This window comes from Protobothrops mucrosquamatus, unplaced genomic scaffold (assembly GCF_001527695.2).
Source record: "Protobothrops mucrosquamatus isolate PMUCROS unplaced genomic scaffold, P.Mucros_1.0 scaffold1, whole genome shotgun sequence".
NCBI classification, from domain to species: Eukaryota; Metazoa; Chordata; class Lepidosauria; order Squamata; family Viperidae; genus Protobothrops; species Protobothrops mucrosquamatus.
In genome coordinates, this window is record NW_015386388.1 from 1755839 (window position 1) to 1783364 (window position 27526).

The 27526-nt window shown below is 36.5% G+C and overlaps 1 protein-coding gene across 1 annotated transcript in view; it reads left to right on the top strand.

The window, feature by feature from the left end:
* The window catches only part of MAPT (microtubule associated protein tau), a 61310-nt gene that overhangs the window by 15105 nt on the left and 18679 nt on the right, over positions 1–27526 (top strand). Inside the window, exons 3-7 of the mRNA XM_029287349.1 lie at positions 8155–8217; positions 13502–13557; positions 15910–16042; positions 17166–17219; positions 22650–22915. Coding sequence (XP_029143182.1) covers positions 8155–8217; positions 13502–13557; positions 15910–16042; positions 17166–17219; positions 22650–22915 — 572 coding nt within the window. The remainder of the gene's footprint in view (positions 1–8154; positions 8218–13501; positions 13558–15909; positions 16043–17165; positions 17220–22649; positions 22916–27526) is intronic.

Here is a 27526-nt window from a genome sequence, read left to right on the forward strand (position 1 = left end):
GGGCACGGTGACAGGAGTCTGGAGACCAACACGCCTGACTTTGTCTGTTGCTTCGCCTCCGTCGGAACTGGGCATGTGCGACCAGGCAAGAGGCGTGGCTATCTCAGACTTAGTCTTATTGGGTACAAGGGACTTCAGGAAACCCAATCATGTGGATTATCCATCATCATGCTGAGAAAAGGCGTTCAGGTAAGACCAAAGCCCCTTTATACACACATTCTTTTAAGCCTATGGACGAAAGGGTAATGGGTTAGTTAGGGTTAGAATTAGGTAAATTTAGGTTCTATCTATAACTCTAGTTCATTACTAAATTAAAATTAATTTTATACCATGATTACCCTACAGACCTATACTATAAACACAGCAAATTGTAGAGTTTTACAAATAACTATTTTGCTATCTTACATTGAAAATGAAACAAGCAAACCCTCACTTTTTTATCGTAAAGAAAGCTTTCCTATCTGATGATCCAGATGTGATTGCTAAAATTATGCTGCTTCAAATGGAATTACGGTTACACAATTAGCCATGCAGAAAATAATTATTTTTATTTGTGCCATCTTTGTCATTTGTTTCTTTGTTTAAATCAACACATGTAAAAGTACATGCTTCAGTGAAGTTACTATGCTCTAGAAACCTGTTGCTCTTAATTTAAATTGAGTACATTTGCTATATGAAGTTGCTTCAGTTTTCAAATATTTGGAATGCATCAATTAAAGGGCAGTTTTAACAGAAGGTGACAAACAAATCCTACTTTCAAATGCTCTGTAGTTTCCTGATTTGTGAGCCTCAAAGACAGGATTGCAGAAAAAAATACAAGCAAACTTGAAGAACTAAAATGTAGGCATGCCCTTATTAATTTACTTAAATCTTTGCTGCAGTAATTCATAAATGATGATTACATTTTTTATTCAAGATTATTTTTCCTCTTTTGGGCTGGAAATGTTCTCTAGTGTTAAAAGCATTTTACACCTATAAATACTTGTTCCATTGCATCTTAATTTTGGTAACACTGTTTCTATGAAATCTGGCAAGTGGAATCTTCTAAACATCACTTCTTGAAGCATCACTGAATCTGTAACATAAGCAGTTCTCTAAATGTTCCTCTGTGGGCCACTAAATATAATAATTATTTTTGGTGAAAAATGCCAAGAGAGTGAAGATTATAGAATATAGAAACACTTTTACTCAAGCTACATCAAACAGAAATATTTTATAGACAATGGGCATTTTAATCCCTGGTATTGGAAGCATTGGTGAAGTCTCTAGAAAGAAAGAAGTCTAATCCGTAGCTGAAGAAAAATGATGGATCGGTGCAGTGGTGGGATTCAGCCGGTTCACACTGGTTCAGCAGAACTGATATCTAATTTTTTGTTGAGTTCGGCAAACCGGTTATGATAAATCTGAGTCTCATTCCTGGTCTTCCCGTCTCCGGGTTTTTCCAAGTTTTTTTTCAATCCGATACTGAGGTTTTCTCTCTCGGCTCCTCCCTTCAGCTGTTCGGGTCTTGCCGCTCTCATGCTCCTCTGGGTGATGGGAGAAGATTCTCCAAAGCACCGACTGAAGCTGATGCTCTGTTCCATGCCGAAGAGAGACCTCCATCACCCTGCAAGCAGAGGCAAGGGGGGGGGGGGGGGAAGGGAGAAGGGATCCGAATGTGCTGCTCGGCAGCAGCAGCAAGTAGAAGTAGGCGGGGAAAGCTTTCACCCCCCCCCCCGCCTCCGCTTGCAGGGTGATGGAGGAAGTCTCCCTTGGGCTTCTCCCACTTTATCCTTTTTCCTCCTCCTTTGAACACAGCCCTTCGCTCCCGTTGCTGCTTTTTCAGTCCCGGATCTCTGTTTGTCCAGAGCCTGTGCAGAGGGTCTTTGGAAACGAAGCCCTGCAGCGATTGGGTGGGGTGGGAACAATTCCCTTCGCTTTTGAACCGGCTCCGAAATGGGCTGGAAGGAGCGGCCCGAGAACTCCAATCTGGCTTTGCAGCACGCAAGGGGATTGGAGGCGCGTGAATGCACTCTAGTCTGCAGCCTCAAAAACCCGGGGTTCCCCCCCCCCGTTGGATTTTCACTGCCATACTGTTTAACTTTCTTTAAAGTTTACCTGATGCAGAATGCATCTTTTTAAAAATCTATATTATTTCTTAACTTTTTAGGGTAACTGATCTTGCTATTGTTTGGGGAGATACCTGATATTTTGTTTTACAACCAGCTTGATGATGGTGCAGTGGTTTGAATAAGATTTCTACATTTTAGCTTTAAATTTCTTCCAAAATCTGAACCTGATCTTGTTTTGATTTTATATGCACCAAATTTAAAATTGTGTTAACTTACTGACTGCTTCTCTAGCTTATCTCAGAAAATGGGAAATGATTGCTTTTGTATGACAGCTTTTTATAGCAGAATAGTCTTCAATATTCTTAATGTAACCAATCAGTTTTCTTAATTCTTAAGAACCAATCTTCATAATGTAACCAATCTGCAAAAGTTTGACTTGCAGAACTTTTACTTGAAAGTTGCATCATCTTGGTATTTGTTATAGATATTACGGCTCCATTAGTACAGAACAGAGCTTATGAGGATCGAAACTCAGCTCATCAGCATGTAGGGATGCTTGAAGGAACCACAGGTGAGGCAAGTGAAGGTAGTTCAGATGTGACGTAGAGACTCTCCCTACTTAGTTTTATAATATGTTGTAATTTTGAAGGGCACAGGCATCTGTACATTGCAGCATTCTTGACAATATGCTATAAGGCAGTTTGGGGTTGAAGGCAGGGGAACAGAGGCAATATTATGAACTTCTTTATAATTTCTTGGTTCCATGCCTATTATAGCACATTTCAGGATTCCATAGGTGATAATAGATTGAGGGCCTCACTGATGAATTTGGTTTTCTAGTAAGGGATCATGATCTTGGTGCAAACACACCAAGGCCCCACTCTTCCCCTTGAATGGGTGGGGCTCATTCACTTAAACAAATTCCTTCCTGCTTTTTTTTCTTTTTATGGTTGTCTAAACAGCTTTGTAGAGATAATTTGCTAGAATGTAACCCTATCTCTCACTGAAATCTTAACTTAAATCATAAATTAAATCATAAAAGCTATAGGCCATGAACGGTTTTTCTAAGATCTTAAATATCCAGCTGAAGCATAAACCCCTACATATTACCCAGTTAATCTTCTTCAAGCATACTATTTTTGATATTTGCAACTTCATCAAATAAAGGGCTGTTCACTGGTATCTTCATTTGTGAAAAATGAAGACTCCGCCTTTAGTCACTGGTAGCGATCTTCATTTTTGCCCTGTGTGATTTTTATCTTGAATTAATAATTCTACTTTCAAATCCACATGCAGTCAAGATTCTGTAGATCAAATCATCTGCTGTTAGTTGAAAGAGACATTGCCAGCTACATCTCCCTTCTCCTTAGATCCTGTCTCTGCACTGTGCTGTGAAGGCAAAACACTTAATGGTTTACCGCTTATTCTGTCTTCATAGTTGGAATCATTGGTGCAAGCTCTGAATGATATAGTGATTCATATCTGTTTATTTGAATATCTAAATATGAATGGTGGAATTCTCAACAATAAATTCTGCTAAAATTGCTGTACTGTTATCTACTAATCTACTAAGAGAAACAGGATTAACGCAAACAATTCTATGATTCCTTCTAATTCTTTAGGGAGACTCTGATAGAGTCTCCTTCTCATGCAAGGTCCCGAGTTATAAATGGACTACAGTATGACATTTGTCTTCTGTTCATCAATTGCTTTGTATTCATTTAAACTACAACAAAAAAGCATTCTTTAAATAGCCCAAAGAGATAATGTTAAAGCACTAAAATAGAATAATGTAGTCTAAAAAGTCTGAGGAAGAGAGAAGTGCAGAACTGAACTGTTTTTTATCTATGAAATATGTAATTATACAACTACAGTGGGATCTATAAAATATTAATATTAATATACAGCTGTCACATCTGAAGGGTAGGTGAATCTTATGTCTGCTTCATTCAGAACATTTGTCAACAGGAAATTTTATACTGGAAATGTTAAATGTTCAAATGCATAAGTAACAAATGAAGATATGCTGTCAAAGCTATAAATATGCTTCTAACCTCTTCATTACTTAGGAGGCACCTGGTAATTCTTGATCTAGAACCCCATCCATAGATTCCTTTCTATTACCTTCTCCTTGGTTTGCCATTGTAGAAACTGTTATATGTTTGTGTTACTTTATCTAACTTTAATGGGGCTTCCCATTAAACTGATGGTTATTGAATATTTTCACTTTTAAAAGATTGCATTATTGTTAGCACTTTTCCCAGGTCAAAATATTGAACATGGGTCCTATGGGATAATCATCATAATTACTTTTTACTGAGGCAAAGTGAAGTACCTTATATACCTCAACTTTTCATTAAACTAATGGTAGTTTGAACATTTGAATCATGAATCTTCTTCTTTATCTTACTTATTATCAAGTGTGAAGGAGAACATCCCTTCCTTAAGTAAGATGTTGAAAGAGCTTTTTTTGTATGATGTCTTTTTAAACTTTGTACATTCTTTTTATCCTATCGGGAGAACTTTTTTCTTCAATAATTTTTCAAATGTAAACACATTTGGATTAGACTAGAAATCCATGGGATTTAAGAATCATCACTAATTTATATCCCCATGGATCTAAATATAAGCCACTCAAGATCTGTTTATTCTTATCTAGTGTGCATTATTGAACTCAGAAATCAGCCATTAACCCATTTTTTTTCCTATCGAAAAAAATCCATATGAGCTGTTTCTGTAGTAGAGCTGTGCAGATTTCTTGTTCTTTTGATGTTTTTGCATCCATCTTCCTGTAGGTCATTGTGATAATCTCCTAGCTGAATTAAGCATATAGGAGAAAAGGCAGGTTGCTTATTTGTATATTTTTTCAAAATAATCTATTTAGTCAAATAAACCATCCTATTGCAGGATTTGATAGGAACATGTAAGTTAAACTGAACAGAATAATACTGTTCTGTCCTTAACATAAAATCTTCTTACTAGGTCTGTTTAAAGGAAGGGGCTAAGTGCCAGTTTTCTGCTGGTTCGAAGGATTTTATTTTATATAGGTGCAAAATCCATTATATAATAATAATAATAATAATAATAATAATAATAATAATAATAATAATAATAATGATGATGATGATGATGATGATGATGATGATGATTGATGATGTTGATGATGATGATGATGATAAAGTTGGAAGGGACCTCGGAGGTCATCTAGTCCAACCCCCTGCTCAGGCAGGAAACCCTATACCATTTCGGACAAATGGCTGTCCAGTTTCTTCTTAAAAACTTCCAGTGTTGGCGCATTCACCGCTTCTGGAGGCAGGTTGTTCCACTGGTTAATTGTTCTAACTGTCAGGAAGTTTCNGCAGTATTCCAAGTGTGGCCTTACCAAGGCATTGTAAAGTGGTATTAATACTTCACGTGATCTTGATTCTATCCCTCTGTTAATGCAGCCTAGCACTGTGTTGGCTTTTTTGGCAGCTGCAGCACACTGCTGGCTCATATTTAAATGATTGTCCACTAGGACTCCGAGGTCCCTCTTGCAGTTACTACTATTGAGCAAGTTACCCCCTATACTATACCTGTACATTTGGTTTTTCTTGCCTAAATGTAGAACCTTACTTTTTTTACCATTGAATTTCATTTTGTTAGATAGCGCCCAGTGTTCAAGTCTGTCCAGATCCTCCTGTATCCTAAGCCTGTCTTCTGGAGTGTTGGCTGTTCCTGCCAGCTTGGTGTCGTAACCTTAACCTTAAAGAAAGTTAGACTTTTTTACGTAGGTTCTTGACTTATGACCACAATTGAGCCCAAAATTTCTTTTGCTAAGTGAGGCAGTTAAGTGAATTTTATCCCATTTTATGACCTTATTTGCCACTGTTGTTAACTGTACCACTGCAGTTGTGAATCTAGCTTCCATGTTGACTTTGCTTAGCAGATGGTTGCAAAAAGTGATTACATGAGCCCGGGATACTGCAAATGTCATAAATATGAACCAGTTGCCAACTATCTGAATTTTGATCACGTGACTATGGAGATGTTGCAATGGTTGTGTGAAAAACAGTCATAAGCAATGTTTTTCAGTGTCCTTGTAACTTCAAACAACCACTAAACTAAGTTGAGAACTATCTGTAATTTATTTTCTTATTTACATTTTCATGCCTTTCCTATTGATATATAAGATTATGAAATCTCTTAGACCAGGCATGTCAAACTCACGACGTCAGGTGATGTTGCATGACGTATTGCGACTTTTTCCCCATTGCTGGCAATGGGGTGGGCGCGGTTTCAGTATGATGGATCTGGCCTGAGGGCCGGCAGTTTGACATGCCTGTCTTAGACTCTAGAGTACCCTTTGTCAGATAACAAAAGGACCAATCTTGTATCTGATTTGTGACAAAACATCTTTCAGTATTTACTTTTACGATACATTCTAGTTAGATTTATTCTTTACATGAGAAGTATAACCTGCCTTCTTTCTTTCTTTCTTTCTTTCTTTCTTTCTTTCTTTCTTTCTTTCTTTCTTTCTTTCTTTCTTTCTTTCTTTCTTTCTTTCTTTCTTTCTTTCTTTCTTTCTTTCTTTCTTTCTCCTCTTTCTCCTCCTCCTCCTCCTCCTTCTCTCTCTCTCTCTCTCTCTCTCTCTCTCTCTCTCTCTCTTTCTCTCTCCTGTCTTTTTTTTCTTTCCCTACTAGGTTTTTTTTTGTGTGTGGGAGATTTTCTGGTCACCAAAGAAATCACGATCAATTATTAGATAACTTTTTTTGGGCAAATGCCTACTTTGTCTGCTGATATTAATGAAAAAATATTAGAAACAGTCCTAGTAAAAATTAAATGAACAAGGCTGGATGGTTTCACAAGACGTGTCTCATCTGGAAGCAATCTACACCTAACCTTTATTTATTTTACAGAGGATTCATACAACACCATTTTTACTGTAATACCACTCCTTCCCCCTACACATTTTATTGTTTCTTCCATCAAGGGGAGGAAAAAAATCTTCCAGATGTTGACTCATAAGAAATGGAAGCACTTTGAGTTTAAATTTATAATAATATTGTAAGCAGCAATCTCTGGGATTCAGTGCTTAAAGATATGCTTTATTGGGAACAAATCTTCGCTACTTTATACTTTTCATCAAGAAGTGATGTTTAGAGAAAATTACAGCCAGGAATATCTTCCACTATAATTCCTTTGAAAGGAGCAAGTTCACAGAACTACTGATGTTTAAAGTTGGGGAGCGGCATGACAAGAGGCACCAAAAAGGATTTGACCTTTGTGCTGCAACTTGTATTGCTGCCCTAATGAGAACCCTGCAGTCAGAAATAAAATAGAACAGTGTTTCTCAATCTTACCAACTTTTAGATGTGTAGACTTCCAACTCTCAGAATTTTATCCAGCCAGCTTTGGCAATAATAAAGCATTATATATGATATAGAGTATGGTATAGTATAGAAGTATCATTAGAGTATTATATTTCATTATATGTATTGCCGAACATATTTTATTCAAAATACATTGACAGTTCTTAATCATGCTTTCTGAAATTCCATGAATATCTGGATCAAGACTCTCCAGATAATTTTAGCAATCAAAGGAAATGTTGATTTTCTTTTTAAAATTTTCAGTTAACCCAGCTGAAGATAAGCATAGCTAAATTATATTGACTCAATTGCAGCTGAACATGACTATGCTATATTGTTACATGTCTATATAAAAATATACAAAAATGCCTTTGTTAAAAAAAAACTGTCAAAACAAAGTTTGCATCTTCCAAAAAGCCTATAAGCTCATTGATTTCATTCAGTTTCAACATACTTAGCTGTGCAAATTAATGGTGTATTCATAAATGTTCAGATCAATATCTTTTTAGTTAAATATTTTCTGTAAACCCTGTCAGTTTTATTACATTTTTCTTCAGGTGTATGTTGTAATTGATGAATAGAATGTGATTTATTTCAGTAGAAATGTTTCTCATCAGTTTATTTCATTTTCATTTAAATGTACTGCCACGCATTTCCAAATATTCACATATCATTTGAAAATACAGAAACATTTGTCTTGTTCTGTTTTTAATGTTGAAATCATTTCCCCATCTTTAATTTGGAAAATTTAGCTGAGGAAGCAGGCATAGTTTGTACTCCTAACCATGAAGACCATGCTTCGGGGGATGCTCAAGGTAAGCACAGTAAAGTTTATTTCCTATATATCTAAAAAGTGTTTTGACCCCTAGAAATTGCTGACTTAGCTTAGGCTATGTATTGTTTTAGTGATGAGAGAGAGAGAGAGAGAGATAGAACAAATAAAAAAAGCACTGGACAAAGTTAATCAAAAAATAAATGTAAATAATAAGAGCAGTATAAACCTACATTATGAACAGCATAGCTTCTGCCATTCATTATTTCAACTCACCTTTCCAAATTCTTGGCCAGTTAGAGATGCAGTTGAATTTTGTGTTCCCTAATTGATAGGTTTCACTTTCAGTTTGGTTTTATGGAATGAATTGTTTTTTGGGAGGAACAAGACCTGAACTAAAAGCAACCATGTCTACAAAATGTACTTGCTTCTTTGTTTTATTAAACTGCAGTGTATGCCTGAACCTGGGCAGATTGTTAAGTCTTAGCTGTGGTTAATTGAAACTAATTACATCATAGTTTAAACATTTGAGTTATTTCATCAAAACATAATTGACTTTAATTGTACAGTAGGACCACACTGGTCAAATGAAATTGGAAAGAAAAACATCATCCTTGTGCTCACAATCACAAAGGAGAAGAAATAACATACATCTGAAGCTTTTGAGGTAGTGATAAGCCACAGTTGATCATTACAGTTAAATTAGTTCTTTGTATTTACCCCCTGTGTCAGTGCTCTCTTAGAATTTTGGCTACCCATCTTGAAAATGATTGTAGACAACATGAAGGAAAATGTAAGATGATGATTTAGATCAAATTGTCTGAAGCTGTGAATCATGTCACAAAATAAATAAAAAGAAGTAAACTGTGCTTCATAGAGATAAAGTGGTAAATGCCATAATAGATTAATAGTTACAGCTATTAAAATATGTTTCCAATAGCTAGAAAATAATCCTGCTGTATTAGTGCTACCAACTTTGATTGGTTAATTGTTTTTTAAAAAATAAAGATGCTGGACGTATCAAATAAAGAGGTGCTTTTATGGGCATATTCAAAACTTATCATTTCAAAGTAATTGTAATAGTTTTAATTTTGTAATAATGGAAATAATTGTATTAAAACAATTGTATAAAGATAGATCCCTTGATTTTTACATTCTTCTTTATATTTGAAATAGTTCAAATTAATAAAGTCTTACAACTTTTTTAGGCTCAACAAATAATCTTTTAGATTAAAGAGATGTTGGTTATATTAAGTATTACAGTAGCACTCAGTTTTTCTTCAGGAAATAATCATTTCCCCAAGTTTGTAAGTGATTATAAATACTTCTGGGTATGTGTTATGTGTTATCTTCCTATCTCTTTGTCATGATAATGCTTTGTGTTACTATGTTATTACTTGGAGTGAGTGGAAATAATTCATGATGATGTAAATGAGATAAAAATAAGAACACCATACCCCCACACCCAACCTTATTTAGGAACCAGCTTACTTAATTGAAAATAGAGCCTTTCCATATATTTCTTGCAGATTTTTCTTTTAGGTTGATCCATAGTCTAGACTATTAGGAGATAAAAAAATATTGCATAGGGAAAAAAAAGAGAAAGATAGTATAGAGCTTTCATACACAGCCTCATTGCCATTGAGTGCTGGAAAATAGAGAGGCCAGACAGAGGCTGTCAAGAATTGATAAAATGTGAACCAGTCTTCCTGCCCTCCAGGTGCCCAAAAAAGATACAGAACCTGAATCAGCAATTTGTCCAGTTTTTGATCAAGGTCAGGGCTGGGAACAGCTGTGATGTTATGTTGTTTTAGGTCTTGTTCCACAAAGAGAAAGCCAGAAAGATATACAGAAGCAGTAAACTGATTCAGAAATTAAAAGTCCAAATAGATCCAAGGATTTAAACAGTAAAGAAAAGAGAACAAGTGTTATGGTTCATGCAACGAAGAGTTGGAACACAGGACACTATTTGGTTCAAGAAGCCAAAGTAGCCAATTGTACCGGTTCATGGATGATAGAAATTGTATTCAGCAATAAGCCACTGTGCCCTCAAGTTGATCTTCCATAGTCTGGGCTCTTTGAATTTTTTGGCCAGGATAGACTTTGCTCAGAATTCTGTGTTTGAAGGAAAGCACCCAGTTTGAACAAAGGTATACTAGAGGCTATACCTGTACTTGTTTTGTCCTTTCCTAGTTGATGTTCATTAATTTTTGTCTAATTGTGAAGTCATTAAAGCATGTAGGGCTTGAGTAAACCTTCATCTCCAGGGTGTCTCCACTAGAAGTTAATATTCCTCTCTACCTTCTGATATTCAGTGCTGGGCCATTCTCTTGAGGAAGGAATTGTGTTAAATCTAGAGCAGAAGAATCCTTAGCACATTGCTGTAGACAATGACAAGAAAAGATAAGTGAGGATAAAAATAATCTCATCTAGACACTGTCTGCACCTGAAAAAATATTTTAAATATTTTGGGAAAGCTCAGAAAAGATGTTTATAAGCAGTAGAACAGATTGTTTACAGGACAGACAAAAATGGCCACTTAGTTTTTCAGGCATTTGTCAGAAAGGAAATTTACCATTTGGAAACTTCAGCTGGTGCAGAATGTGGTTGCACAGATAGTAAATGATGCCAGATACACGGCATACATAACACCAGTTTTGTGTGAGTTGCATTGGCTACTGGTGTGTTTCCAAATACAATTCAAGATGTTGGTAATTACCCTTAAAGCCCTACATGGTTTGGGATCATGATACGTGAGAGATCATCTTTTCCCAAGAGTCTCTACCTCTCCAACCAGATTTTGCCGCATAGGCATGCTGTAGATCCCGTCAGCAAAAGAGTGTTGGCTGGCAGGGACTAGAAGACAGTCTTTCCATCCTTCCTTCAGATATTAGAACGGCCCCAACACTGTTAGCCTTTCACAAAACCCTAAAAACCTGACTATGTTCTCAAGCCTGAGCCACGGAATGTGTTAAGGGCCTCGTTTCCCAATTGTATTGCTATCAGGCCAAGTATCTTGGCTGCTATGTATATTGTTTTTATTCTTTTAAAATGTTTTTAGTATTTTGATTGCAATATGTTTTTTGAATTATATACCACCCAGAACCATTGACTGAGATGGATGGCTATAGAAATTGGATGAGTGAGTGAGTGAGTGAATGAATGAATGAATGAATGAAATGAAATGAATGAAAGAAATTTGCAGTCATCCATTGTTAAGGGAGAAGACAAGCTTCTACTTTCCAATACAATGCTACTAATATTAATAGTTATAATATAATTCTGCATGTTCCAATGCAGTCATATAGCCTTTTCACATTTTCCAAAACAGATCTTTGTTTGATTTCTCTCTGCTCATCAAAGGCCTATAGGGGAAAATAATGAGAACAAAAATTGCTGCATTTTTGAGAAGGGACTGAGCAGAAAATGACATATGAAAAGTCTTAAGACGAGGTAGGGTAAAATGCCTGCTTTTATTTTAGTGCTGGCAGATGTTTTTCAACTCTATAAGCACAAAATTAATTCTATAACCATTAAAATTACCTTATACAGGTAAGCAAAACTATGTTTTATAGAATAGACAAATATAATTCTATATTTTCCCTTGGCACAATATGGCTTTTTGTAAGTCCTATTTCTTTTAGCCATATAGTCCATTCTGCCCCCCACTAAGCCCTACTTAATTGTTTTTGTATTGTTTGGGGCTTTTTCCCCCTATTTTGAGTCAAGGATAAAACATTTTTAAAAGTGGCATCCATCAGTCGGACCATTTTTATAAAGTGCACTCTAAACCTCTGGACAACTATTTATTTCACTCAGTAGTAGACTATGTAAATTGAGCTACTGGATCCCAAACTTATTGAGAAGTAGTAACCGAATACAGAAAATGTTTGAGCCTTTGAATAATTTAGTTTTTAAGAGAGCACTATTTAGTTGTCAGGTGTGTACTGGAGAGAATGATTTTTCTTCTCTTCCTCAACTTTTCCCAATTTATTAATTTTTCTAAAGAATTAGGAATCTAGTCAAATAATACTACCTCTATTGTTAGGAAATCTTGAATTAAAAATTTGGACCTGGACTGGTATTTTACAGATATTAAATCTTAAGCAACAATTAATTAAAGAAAGCAGAATAAAATGTAGACAGAAATTCCATTCTCTAATATTGAACTCTAAAATAAACTAAAGCTTTACATTAATATTATAAATCTATTATTTTATATTATAAAATATTGTATACTAAGACAGTTCTGCAAAATGCATTAGTTTGGATTTACTTTCACTATATTATAATGCATATAATGCAAACAGCTAATGAACCTTCTTTGTTACAGTGGTAGAATTAAATATGTGTACTATTCTCATCCGTGAAACACAACTTGGTAAATTTAAACTGAGTTAAATTATTCCTTTAGTAATCAGCAGTAGGGTTATTTTCTAACTTTGGTTCAGCTGCATAAAGAAAAAAAATCTTGAATTACAAATGGTCTAAAAATAATCTGTCTGCAATGAAATTGGCTTAAGCATTGTGAAATCTTTTGATGTAAAACCACTGGTTAGATTAGATGAGTGGGCCACAAAAACTTTATTTCCTGAAATCCAGCTGATTCCTTGAACCAAGATACAGCATGAAGGCAGTAGCCCTTTTCTAACAATGGCTGCCCTATTAAATGCTCTACCAAGCTAAGCTTTACCATAAGATCCAGACTGGCCCAGAGGAGGCAAAGCTATTGGGAATAATTATGCTTGTGAAACATCATGATCCCCCCCAAAAAACTTCCTTTATTATCCCAATTATATGCTTCTGACGGTGCATAGGTTTTTTTTATACAGAGAAGGAAGACTACTCTAATGTAAAATGGAATACCTTCAAACTGCTTTGCTCTCTTTTCAAGGAGTTACAAGCAGATAAAGCATTACATCCATTTGTATTAAAAAATGACAAGATACTGATAGGCTGCTCCATTGCTATAGTCATTAAAGACACAAAGTGATCTTGCCAGCTCTTGACATCACTTTGCAAACAGAGCTTCACACAAAAACATTGGAGGAGTTGCCAAAAATGGTTTCAGTTGGTTGGGAACACAGTATTTTGTGTTCTCAATACAGCTGGCTTGATTTTTGCTGGGTTTTTAAAAAAAAATATTTTCCGGAGTATTTAATGCTAGACAAAGCATGCTTGCTGTTTGCATTAAAATGAGAAAGGAGAATTGCGTGTGATAGTTGCCCAAATAGTTTGTTATATTCCAAATTTATTTTATAATTTATTGCTTCACTTATCTCTCCCAGAAAGCATACTAAGTATAGGGCTTTTCCCTTTTATTTCAGCTCACATTGACAGCAGAGATAAAAATGAAATTGGGACTGAAGAACCAAAACCGAAGGTAAGCTGACAAGTGGGTTATCATAGGTATTCTTTTTCCCCTTTTGTTCCCCTCTCGTGAAACATTTTTCTTCTGAGAGCAGGCTGTTTTCTATGTGATGACAGGAAAAAACTTTAAATGTATTTTTGGTATTTGATTATCCAGAAAGTTGTTTTGAAATCTGGATACTTTCTCCAGTTCTACTATTAACTCATCTGAATTCCCCTCTCTCCCCCTTTGAAAAGAAGTTCATAATCTGAAACAAGAATCTCTTAACAACAAATTGTTTTCCTATGCATCAAAATAGCCATTTTTATTTTCTAAACAACAAAGTGCTGCTGTAGTTTAACCTACCACTGTAATTAGTATGGGCCGGGATAGAACAAGCTGGACAGGACATATAATAAAGAATATTGTACAGCTTTTTTCTGCTGTACAGGTGATTTCATGACTTGTCTTGTGATTGACATTTGCAAAGTACAATTAGGAATAATAGAATCTGCTTATATAGGGCTCAAAAGGAGGACAGGTTTTATAGACACATAACAGCCCAGACAAGAACCATGACTGGAAGAGCTGCAGTCTTGTATTAGCTGAATTATTTAATGCTTGTTTTTTTTAAATTTTATAGTTCTAAAATGTCCCTATTAAAATTAGTTTTCCTCTTAACTATCAAACATTTGCTGATCATGTAATTACTAGAATGAACCCAACCATAATAGGAACCTCCAAATGTCTATTTCAACGATAATATTGCAATGATTTGCCCCAGAAAAGTTTTCTGAAATTAGCATAGGTACAAAAGGAAAATCATTCAGACACATTATATGAGCCACATTAATAAATGTAAAAAAAACCCTGGCTGTTTATTGGTTTTGTTGTGGAATGGAGAGAAATATCATCTTGCTTATAATTGTGCAACCTTATAATAATAATTAATAGCATGGACATAATTAATAGAACATTTGAAAATTTACTGTAATTTGATAAATACTTGCAGATCCTGAGATGTTCCTTGTAAAAGTGAGATGTTCCTTAAATATGGGTAAGGGGCTGGGATATATGCCTTTGTTATGTTTTTGTAGTCAGGAGAAAATAATAGTTTCATTTAACTTTTAGTTTGATTCCAGTATGGTTAACTCAGCAGTCATTCTTATTTTACTTTAACCATCTTCTTTTTACGTTTATTGCTTTTCCCCCCCTTTCCACGCTAACCCTTGGTTTGATTTTATTTGTTTTAAAGACATCTATACCTTCCTCTATCAAAATCTCGCAAGGTAGATCTTCCATTACCCCCAAACGCAACTCCTCTATTAGTTCTATCCCCTTGAAAAAACCCTCCAGTCCTTCCAAGTCCTCCTCTTCCACCCCTAAATGCATCTCTTCTATCGCCTCCCGATCAACCAGTACAGGAATAAAAGAAAAAAACAGCAAGGTAAGGAATTACTTTAAAAGAAAAGCAGGGGAGAAGGGAGGGAGCATTATTTCATTCCTATTTGAATTTGCCACTTGGTTTATAAACTTATATTCAGTGTTACTGAGTCTGCTGTTGGCTGGAGGCTGAAGATTATTTTTCAATAGATTATGTCACACCATGGTTACTCATTTAGTAATCTCTTGCTAATGCAAACTCTCTGCCATTTGAGTGACTAGGCTAGCATTGACCACCAACTCTTTATAACTGAATTTAGAAATACTTCTTGACATTTTCTTGACATAGTTAAATAATGCCTTAAATTCATTTGAAGCCAAGGAAGCTTCTATTTAGTAACTGCCAGTTATGCTCTTCAGTGGGAATTTGCTGTTTGAGCAAATTGGCAATTGCCAAGCTTCGCAGTAAAGACGTAGAATGAAAAAAAGGCTGATAGATCTTTTTGAAACTAGCTTCTCTAATTATACCCAAATTTGATTTAATGTTGTTCAGGTTTTTCAAAAGTCGAGAAAATAATGTCACCCTCAACTATAGAGAGCCAATAGTCATACTGTCATCTGTTTCTAGGTTTCCGATTTCAGTGTTGCAGGAAAAAAAAACAACCCTATGGAATTAATGTAGAGAATGGATATACTGCAGCCTGTTAGACCTCATCAAGTTGATTTGGTTTAGGTACATTTGATTCCCTCTAAGAACGATTAGCGATTTCTCTCACAAGGTTACTAATTAAAGAAGAAAAAGCAAGTAAAACATTTTGTACTCAGAAAGCATAAAATCCAAATGTAATATCATAGTAAGTACATACAACATTAAGTGAAAACTTATTTATTTAGGGGACTGAAAACCACGTAAAGATAGGAGGCATTTTAGCTATTTTTTGTTCTTTTTTAAAAACTTCACTAGCAGTATAGTAACTCTTCCCTTTCTTAATGTATCTACAGGGTCCAGATATGAAAAGTGCATCGAAGATAGCAGCCCCACGCGCTGCTGTGGCACAGAATCAGAAGAGCCCGGCCAGTGTGTCTCGGATCCCTTCAAAAACTCCCACTGTTCCTAAGACACCACCGAGCCTCAGTAAGAGAATAAATTTATGTGTTCATTTTGTTACACATAGAAGAAAAAGAAAAAATGATCCTTTGGTTTATTGGAATCATTTTTATATGTAAATATATGAAATTAATGTTATGGTGTTTTCTCGGGAAAATACACATTCTTCAGGACACCCTTGGCAATTCATGTGACTGAAAATATGCTGTTGGAAAGATCTTCAAAATGGGAGGTTATCTTGGAAAGGGTTAAAGGTACCACAGTTGAATCAATATTATAAGGGACTTCCTCATGGCCTGTTTCATTCCGCTCACCAAACACTCAGAGCTTTCTTACATTGACCTGACTGCAGCCGTTGCAGGAAAAATCAGAGCTGACTTATGCTTCTTCCGATCAACCTATCAAATAGTGAAGTGTAGAAATTAGCCCTTGCTTAGAGCCTGGCTGCATTTGTTCACAGCAAGGAAAGAAACCACTCTCAAGCAGTAAATACAGATGATATTGTTGGGAAAAGCTTTCCATAGGTCTTTGCAAGACATCTAATCAAAGAGGGGTCAAATTGTCACATGGAAACCTCTTTAATGACAGTGGTTTCAAGTGATACATTTATCATGGCAAGTAGGATGTTTCTAAACCAGATTTATATTTTACAGTCTCGGACACTAAATGTTAAGGTCTGTTTACAGTATAACCAATTTCTGCTTTCCCAATTAAAAAGGAAAAGACAAGTTGTTGTATGATCAGTAATGCTAGAAGATACCTTTATAGAAGCATATGCACTCTTTTATTTCCACAATCAGAATAAATTTGTCAAAATAATTTCTGAGAGCAATCCTGAGATGCAGCTGCTTTAAGGAGATGAGGACAGATGCTACATTAGTGCTCTCATGTGCACCAGTGCCCTTGAAACTGAAATGCTGCACAGCCCTAATAGGTAATGAAGCTCAGTAATCATAAGATTTCTCTCAATATAATACAATCTACAGATCTTAGTGACTTCCATAATGTTTGGCAATCACTTTATTATTTTCATTTATTTCAGTGCCGAGAATGACACCAATAATTTGTAGTAGTTATTCTAATGTATCGCTAAGATCTGAAAAGACACTAAAAGTCATGGTTCAGTGAAGGAATATTTTTGTTCTTTCAGCTGCTAAGAAGGAGCAGAGAAGGCCCCCTAGCACAGCAGCAAAATCTGAGAGAGGTAAAAATATATATATTATTATTTAGTTCCTTCTTTATTCTTAAAGAATCCTAAGATACTTTTCAGGCATTGATCTAAAAATGCTGTTGATTCTGAATATTGATACTGATGTTTCAGCTGGTGTATGAGACATTATTATGGAGTGAAAAACCTTTGTGTTCAGCCTTTCAGTTGGAAAGACAAGAGGTATCTATGTGAAGACAGTGTGAAATATATTTTGTAGAAGCATAGACACTTGGGCAAAATGATAATGTAGTTTAAATATATAAATTAAATTGGCTGATATAGCATCATGGGTGAGCGCTAGTTCAACTGGCATTTACCTACAATTAAAATAGTGAATATTGTCATCGTTCCTGGAAAAGGGAGTACGGACGCCCCCCCCCCCCAGGGTCTCGAGGCTTACCAGCCCAGTGCAAAATGACAGGCAAAGAGCACAGTACTGGATATTCATCTGAGTGTCTGGATGGGTGCATACAGAAAGGGACAGCAGGCCATGAGGTATCCTGGCTTAATCTAGCTGACATTTTCAGTTTTTAGAAATTAAATTGATGTCAACATGCGGACTTAGTCCCCTGGCAGCTGGATTTCAAATAACAACAAGTGTCTAATAGTAGTTCTATATGGTGAATTGAGCTAAGAATAGTTGCTATATATATATATATATATATATATAGATATATATATATATAGATAGATAGATAGATAGATAGATAGATAGATAGATAGATAGATAGATAGATAGATAGATAGATAGATACATATACTGTATATTGAAACACACACACACACACACACACACACATATATATATTCAAGAGTTTTTTTGAACCTGTGAAGGAAAAAAATAATTTGTCTTCTGTAATAAAATACACATACATAACACATACACACACATACACACATCTCTTCATTTTTCTTAATTATTTTGTTAAGCACTAAATGTTTAAATGTTAAATGTTTGGCTCAGTAGAACTGAGCAAATGTGATATCTGGCTATTATTACCCATAGTACTGACCCATTTAACACAATCCATCATAACTAAAACTTCAAAATCCACATTATTGAACAACTCAGGTGAAAGTAGAATAATAAGCCTGTTGCGAGTCAAATAAAAAATACAATGTGTTTCTTGAATATTATATCACAGTACAGTAGGGGTAGCAGGAATATCAGAGCATGCAATACTGGATCAGTGACGTGTAGGATTTTCTGGATATTTATAAAGCCGATATTTGCTGCACTAACAATGTGGTTCCACTTAAAACTTCCAAATAAATAAACAGTGGGATGCAATTAACAATTAAGTTTATTCATTTATTTCCACTGTTTCTTTTCATTCATAGTCAATAATCTGCAGACAATTTGCAATCTATGTCATAAAAATAATATCATTTATTACAAATAATGTAAAATTAGGGTATGTTAATGCTAAACAAATGGCAGGCAAAATGCAAATATTAATCTCCAAAGTCTTGTTGGAACAGCTACAATTTGACAATTTGACTAAATTATTTGGGCTCAAAAATTTTCTTAGTTTATCATAATATAAAAATACAAAGGAAAATAAAAATAATGGAAACTAAGGGAGGGGAGAGTGTAGAGTAGAAAGGGATAAAGGAAAAACAGGATGTTGACTTCCAACTCTTTAGCACAGTAGAAGAGAATAACATTAAAAACTCAACTTTTTATACAATAATATATACTAGCCATTTCTGTAACAACACACATATCTAATCCACAAAGTTTTATTTTTCCATTACAAGCACAAAATCCAGAAGCGGTTTCCAGATAAAAACAAAATTGGATATGTTCTTTTCTTTGAATAAAGGAATCAATTTAACCATCTCTACTTTGTTTTCTTTTCTGTGGAAAATATTATATTTGTATTTGCACATATTAATCTTTATAGACTATCATCATTTATATTAGTAAAATTCACTGTAATCTTTCAGATTCTTTAATCATAAACTTATTTACATCCATGTTAAAACTCTAAACTTTTGTTTAAAAATATTTGTAAAATCAATAAATTCTAATACATCTTTTTTTAACTTCCTCATAACAGATTGTTTTCAAATACACTTTAAATATTTTACAAATTTTAGGAATTACTCTAGTATTATAGATAAAGGGGAAAAAAATCAAACCCACTTTACATTAAAAAAAAATTTAATTACATATATTAAACTGGTAAAAATCCATCCTAACTCCAATTAACTAATTAAATTTAAGTTATTCCTTCCCACTTTTCTTTGTAAAATAAAATCTTTTTCTTCTCTGGAATGTCGATCAAGTTATTATCTTTTTATACTTATCTTTTTCTCAAGAAATTCTCAAGTTTGTTAGTATCCATAAAGAAAAAGTTCCAAACTTATCCTCTTGGAAGTTGCAGATTTTCTTGGAACTCTTCTTTCAATTGTGCTGGAAGGTTTACATTTAAATCATCATCATAATAAAGATTTGGGTCAGATTTATATTCCAGAGTTGTGGTTGGATCCTTTGCTACTTGTGAAATTCTCAGCTACTTGTGAAATTTCCTCAATCGTTTGATAATTTTCTACACATAGTTGCATCTCTGAAGTAGTTTGAGTAGTTTTTATAACATCCTTAGAACATAATTGATCTATAAAATGAATAATTCTTTTATTTAAGAATTTTTCAAACAATATCTAATAATTTGCTCAGATCCATGCTCCATCTTCTGAACTCCCTCTTGTGGTCAAAGAGTCATTTTTTTGTAAATCACTTAAGAATTGCTGGCCAGAGTTCATGAATATTGGAAAGTTTTAGCCACTCACAACAAAGCAAACCAAGTTACAAATTACTTAAAAATAGTAAAATAAAAACCAAAACTTTCTACCTTTATGTTTTTCCATCAAAGTTAAAAATAAAAACACTCCATGCTTCCTTATTTTAGCTTGCCATGAGCAGCTGTCTTTCTTATGGTTTAACAATAAAGAAGTCCCCAAAATGGAGCAGATCTTCAAAAAGAAGTAACAGGCTGTGGCTGAAGAGAGCCCCTTTTAACTCAATAAAGACAATAATCCCTAAAAGTGTTTAAGAAATGAAAGGCACAGTTGATTATCTGTTTGAAAAATAAATTTCAGAATGGCTGCTTTTTTCAACAATAAAGTGATTGCAGCCCCCCCCCCCCAGCTGAAAAGCTCAGCAGCTCACTTGGAAGCACAACTCCTTGCTACTTGCAGACTGTTACTACCGTGTTTCCCTGAAAATTAGACCAACCCCGAAAATAAGACCTACCCTAATTTTTGGGGGTGGGCCTAATATAAGCCCTACCTCAAAAATAAGCCCTAGTTAGGACCCCACCCACTCTGTCCCACCTTGTTGCCGCATTGGGCAGGAAAGCGTATGCTGTGCCACTGCCGCCACAACGAGGTGAGGCAGGTGGGGGAAGGGTTGGAGCTGCCCCACGGGCCCCGCACCCGTTTATTTCAGGGCCCCTCAGCCTGTCATTCCTGCTCAGTGACCTTCGCTTTCACTCCCCTCCCAAGCTGGACTGCCATGCTACGGAGAATGGGCGGGGTAGGCCCAGTCCCCCTCTGCCATTTCGGAGCCAGGGGGGAGTGACGGCAAAAGCCTCCACTGCCACTGTGCGCTGCTGGAGGGGCTTTCTTCGAGCTTCACCACACAGGTCACCTGCCTGGTACCAGCCACCTCCTCCACCAACTGTCCTATGGCTTATGCTGTGACCGAGCAGCACAAGCATCCCCTGTTACCTCCCTCCACCAGTTCTCTGTTGCTCCCACTGGAGAGAAGGGAGAACGGGGAGGGGAGCAGCTCTATGGAGCAATGCAGAGCAGAGAAGAGTACTTGCTTGCCACCCTGCATCGCCCCACATCTCCCTTCTCCAGTCTGGAAATGGCAGCCCTGTTTCCTGCTGGTTCTCCTTTTGGCGCTGCTGTAGAGTTTGGCACACCACCGCCCAGTTCCTCCCTCTTCCCAAAAGCATTTCTTCATTAACCTGCTTTCCAGCTCTGGCGCGTTTCTCTCCTGCAGCAGGGAAATGGAGTTTGTGGGACTAAAGAAAATACAGTCAGACCTTCCAATGTCTTGTGGGGAAAAAAAGATCTCGTGAGAAGTTGGAAGGTCTGACTGATGGAGGGAGGTGGCAGGGGTGGCTTGCGCTGCCCGGTCAAGACGCAAGTCACAGGAGAGATGGCAGAGGAGAAGGAGGTGGTGGTTGCTTCCCGGCAGGTGATCTGTGGGGTGAAGCATGAAGAAAGCCCCTCCAGCAGTGCACAGCAGCAGTGGAGACTCTCATTGTCACTCCCCACTGGCTCTGAAACGGCGGAGGGGGACCAGGCCTATCCCACCCATCCTCCATAGCATGGCAGTCCGGCTCGGGAGGGGAATGAAAGGGAAGGTCGCTGAGCAAGGAATGGCCTGGCTGGGGGGGGTTGAAGTAAGCAGGTGCGTGGCGCATGGGATAGCTCCACCTCTTCCCCCACCTGTCTCATAGCGGCAGCGGCGCAATGTGCTGCACAGCCTCCTGTCGCAAGCGGCCGCAGCAGAAGTGGGCTGGCAGCCACGCAGGCTCCTACTGGACATGGCTGTAGGTGCCGCTGTGGTGAGGCAAGGCAGGTGTCATAAAAAATATAAGACATCCCCCCAAAACAAGACCTAATGCCTTTTTTGGAGGCAAAAATAATATAAGGTCGGGTCTTACTTTCGGGGAAACACAGTATGTGGAGGATCTTGTGATTCTAGGACTCTCCCTAATCTAGGAGAGCCATATAAGCTAAAGAAATGTTGATTCCTTATTTAGCAAGTTGAAAAAGCGACAATCCAGAGAAAACCCCTTCAGGGAACTCCCGGGAGCCTTCACAGGGTGTATCTTCAGTTGGCCATCTTCACTGTAAATCTGAAGATTACTAAATTAGGACCAATAGGAACTTGGGAGAAACTTACTCTAGAAGGTTGGGACATCTATATTTTATTTTGTTATTTGGACTTTGCAAGCATTGAAAAAGACACAATCTCTAATTTGTAACTTCCATAGTGGAAATATTTAAATGTAGTTTAATGTAACACATTCCGGGTTTATTGAAAATGCATGACAATCAGCTAGCAGTGATAATGTTACCTAATTTGGTAATGAAATGTCTGCAAGAAATCCACCAAGCACCGAAGACCCCACCAATTTGTTAATTACGATGCAATTATAACAGAGTTGTACATTTGCAATGACACAATGGCATAATGAAATTATTACTCAGAAGAACACACTGTTTATATTGTTGGATGTGGACTACATTCTGCAATGACAATTTTTATGGGTGCAAAATAGCTTAATAGAACCATACAGCATTATCTTCTTGATGTTATGTGGATATTTCATGCTTATTGAATAGTAAAAAATAAAATTTAGAATGAGCACTTAAAATCCGTACAATCTCAAACTGTAGGTGAGCCAACCAAGTCTGGAGAAAGAAGTGGGTACAGCAGTCCTGGATCTCCAGGAACCCCCGGCAGTCGCTCTCGCACACCTTCCTTGCCAACTCCACCAAACAGGGAGCCCAAGAAGGTTGCAGTGGTTCGTACACCACCAAAATCTCCTTCTTCTGCCAAGAGCCGCTTGCAGACAGCTCCGGTCCCCATGCCAGACCTGAAGAATATCAAGTCCAAAATTGGTTCTACTGAGAACTTAAAGCATCAACCTGGGGGTGGAAAGGTAAAGCTTACATGGTTTATATTTGTGTGGAAACAGATATGCAGGCCAGCGTTAGTAGAGGGTGTACCTTTCTCTCTTTGCCATCCCAGCATTGCATTCCCTGCCGGTGAGACTTTCTCAGCTTTATGAGCTACCTTCACCTGGCAGAATGCAAACACTCAAAATTGATGATGTTGTAGCCCATGTATGTGAGATGATTGGTTAAGTAATATTGACATTATTGAAAAGATATGTGTTCATAACATTAACAGAGGGATAGAATCAAGATCACATGAAGTATTAATACAACTTTACAATGCTTTGGTAAGGCCACACTTGGAATACTGCATCCAGTTTTGGTCACCACGATGTAAAAAAGATGTTGAGACTCTAGAAAGAGTACAGAGAAGAGCAACAAAGATGATTAGGGGACTGGAGGCTAAAACATATAAGGAACGGTTGCTGGAATTGGGTATGTCTAGTTAAGAGAAGGACGAGGGGGGACATGATAGCAGTGTTCCAATATCTCAGGGGCTGCCACAAAGAAGAGGGAGTCAAGCTATTCTCCAAGATGCCTGAAGGCAGGATAAGAAGCAACGGATGGAAACTAATCAAGGAGAGAAGCAACCTAGAACTAAGGAGAAACTTCCTGACAGTTAGAACAATTAACCAGTGGAACAACCTGCCTCCAGAGGTGGTGAATGCTCCAATACTGGAAGTTTTTAAGAAGAGACTGGACGGCCATTTGTCTGAAATGATATAGGGTTTCCTGCCTGAGCAGGGGGTTGGACCAGATGACCTCCAAGGTCCCTTCCAACTTTTTATTATTATTACTACTACTACTACTACTACTACTACTACTACTACTACTACTACTACTACTACTACTACTATATGATAAGGATTCCTTCTAAATTAGAAAATACATGGGAACTGAGCATGTACAAAAGCAGTGAAGTGAATGGAACATATGTTGCTCTGATTAGAACACAGGCCATTAAAGCTATGTGTGGAAGCACTAATCACAACAGCAACAAGACAGCACTATATACATCACATGTGAAGATCCTGCTCCTCTCAAAATTATACTGAAGAGTAATTCAATAATTCAGTCTCTATCTGACTGTACTGGCTGAGGTTACTGAGAATTAAAGATCAGCAGGATCTTGAATGGAGCAGGCGTCTCATCTTGCCCATAAAGTAGGTGTGTTCTAGCAAGGAAGCCTGATAAGACACAGAGTGGTTTTTATATAGGAAGGTCGTTTTATTGCTAGAATATTAAGAAGAACAAATAATACTTTATTTCAGCCCAGGTATGTTATAGTCCTGCCCTCTGAATCTCTCTCCGGATCTAATGTTATATTTTGATGATGTTACTAGCAGGAACAGAGAAACCTTTTTTTTCTGATTCTAATAATCAGGCTCATTAACACCCTACTTGAAATGTTCATCATCATGCCATTATGTTAAAAGATAATGTTTTTTTAAAAAATCAGGCAATCAAAACAATATAACAAAGTATTTAGAATTTAGAGTAATATAATTCCCTATTTAATGATCATCATCATCTTCTTCTTCTTCTTCTTCTTCTTCTTCTTCTTCTTCTTCTTCTTCTTCCTCCTCCTCCTCCTCCTCCTCCTCCTCCTCCTCTTCTTCTTCTTCCTCTTCTTCTTCATCATCATCAATCTCTGGGAGTTAGTAATTTCTGTCCGAGTTTCCAAAGCCATTTTACTGAATACAGTTTCAAATACCAGCATTTTTAATGATCAGAGGGCACTACATTAAATATGAATAACTTCATTGATAGGCTGATAGAAGAGGCTGCTTTTTTGGTGCCTCTGGTGGTGATTTCCATCCTCTTATGTTCACTTGCTGCTGCTCTCTGGATTTTTATTAAGTGTAGACAATTTTAGTGCTTCATTCTTAACGGGTACATACTGTAGTACCTATCGATTTACAAGAACATGTCAATCACTCTTATGCATTTCCCATGTATATCCATCAGGTGGAGAACCTAAATCATGCATTTAGTGGGGTTTCAGATAGAAGGTATAAAGGAATTTTGGAACATCTGCAAGTATTCATGTAGCATTTACCTACACTTTCTTAAAACAGCTGCATGTTTTTCAGGATCACACAGCTCTCCTCCACAAATGCAACTCAATCGTGGGAGAAGGTGCATATGGTTAGCAGCTTATGACTCCAAAGCACCTTTTTGCCTGGAAATATTTTTTCCCCCAGCTATGACTGTGTTAGGAAGGATTTGAAAACAGTATAGTTTTACTTTGTTTAGATTACTTTTGTAGTACTAGTCTTTTAAAAATGCTTTATTTTAATTTATGCAGTGGTATACCGGATTGGCAAACCATTTGTCATAAATCTATACTTCGTTAACACTTAACCAAGTGTTATTATCCTTTTGAGAAGGATTGTGTTAGATTCTTTTACTTTGCACTTTCTATCTCTATTTTAAGGAAATAAAATATTCCTACAACAAGACTTGAATTAAAGAGTATTGAAAAACAATTTTAAAAATAAGATGCTGTTTGGATCTTTCTATTTGATATAATTTTATGGTTACTCTTTCTTAATTTACTTAACATTTTCTTCTATTTTTTAGATGTGGTATTAATGCAATCACATAATAGTGGTGAAAAATTAAAAGCACTTTTATACCAATTCTGTTAATGACATGTTAATACACATTTTTGCATCATTTAAGGTTAGCTTCCAATTGGATGCTTGCTGATAATTCAGTCATGTGTATTGCACAATTTTGTTATTTTTTCTTAGCATCTCATCAATTCTAGGTCATTGGGCTTGTCTGCATTCAGTCCAAGCAGCTTCTATTCCACAAGACAGGATGACATAATATTTTTTTAAATATTTTAAAAATTTAAATATAAATAGCCTGAACTGTATTTTGACCTTGTAGTTTGATCACATAGTACTGTAGGAGAAGTAAACGCAGAGCCTGGGGGTGGAGTCAAGAGAGGAATCAATTTGGAGTTGTTACATTGCCATAAGCAATCCAATTCAGCCCCCCCCCGCTTAAATTCTGTTGACACTTATCAAGAGCCAATTTAAAGCTGACCATTAGTTGACTAGATTAATGTCAGGTATGAAGAATGAGGACCGCATGTTAAGTTCCAGTTAAGAAGATTTATTGCTTACGCCTATTTATTTATTAAATTTATTTCCTGCCTATCCCACTGAGGGGCTACCCTACACGGCTTACAACAGTAAAAATGAAGAAATGAAAAGAGTGTAAAAAGAACAGATGTTCTTCTCCTACCCAATACTCCATTTTGCCTTATTGATAATTCCAGTTTTACAACATTGTTTCCTGAACATTAACTGAACTCAAAGCATGTACATTTGACCTTTCTATCAGATGTCCTTCAGAGACAACTTAGGCCAGTTTACATCACTTTTTCTTTTTTGCACGTTCACCATTGCTACATCATAGGAGAATTGGGGAGCTAATTATAACAGACAGAAATTCCACTCTTGTTAGCCTACTTCCCAGAAGACCATATAGTAAATATTATTTCCCTCAAACTTACTGTATTCATTTATGTTATTTGTACTCTTTGGTCTCTGTCAATATGGAAAATTCTTTCTATTTCAAACTTGACCTTTGGAACCAATTGATTCAGAATTTCAATTGAACAGGAAAAGAGAAATATGCTTCCCCTGAATATGCTACATCTGATTATAAAAGCTTGTAGCTGATATTTCATCCCTTCTTATTTGTAGTGGTTCATTTGATAGGGTCAGATTCTCAGAATCCTGCTAATCCATTTGCACCTAAAATCACAACTCACAGTGGTCTACCATCTCTATGTCCAGCTACTTTTGAAATGGGACCTAATTTCAGCCAGATCTATCTCCAGATCTGAATTTTTTTCCCCCTGTGTCCCAGTTTATTTTTTCTAGAATTTTTCATCAGAAGTTTTTCTCAACAGTTTTGTAGTTTAACCAGTCTGTAATAAAAGCTTGTCATTGTCCTATAGCTACTTCTTTAAGTGTTTCTTTCTCCTGTTCTTCTCCTGTCTTTTGCAGAATCGGCCACAGTCAAAAACATTGATCGTTGCATAGTACTTCATCTGATTATTTGGATGATGCTTCTTGATGATACTTAACTTTTGTTCTTCCTTAAGAGATCCATTCTGCCTGCAGATACTGTAAACATATTTGCCAAGTGTACCTCTACTAGTCAGAGGCCAAAAATAAGTTGGAGAAGTTGAGCTTACCAATAATTGTTGCTCCTTGGATGGTGATTTGTAGATTCATTCACTTACCACCATTCCTTCTCCATGCTGTCTCAGAGTACAGAAGCGGTGAATGCTCCAACACTGGAAGTTTTTAAGAAGAGACCGGACAGCCATTTGTCTGAAATGGTATATAGGGTTTCCTGCCTGAGCAGGGGGTTGGACTGGATGACCTCCAAGATATCTTCCAACTACTACTACTACTACTACTACTACTACTACTACTACTACTACTACTACTACTACTACTACTACTACTACTACTACTTCTTCTTCTTCTTCTTCTTCTTCTTCTTCTTCTTCTTCTTATTATTATTATTATTATTATTATTATTATTATTATTATTATTATTATTAT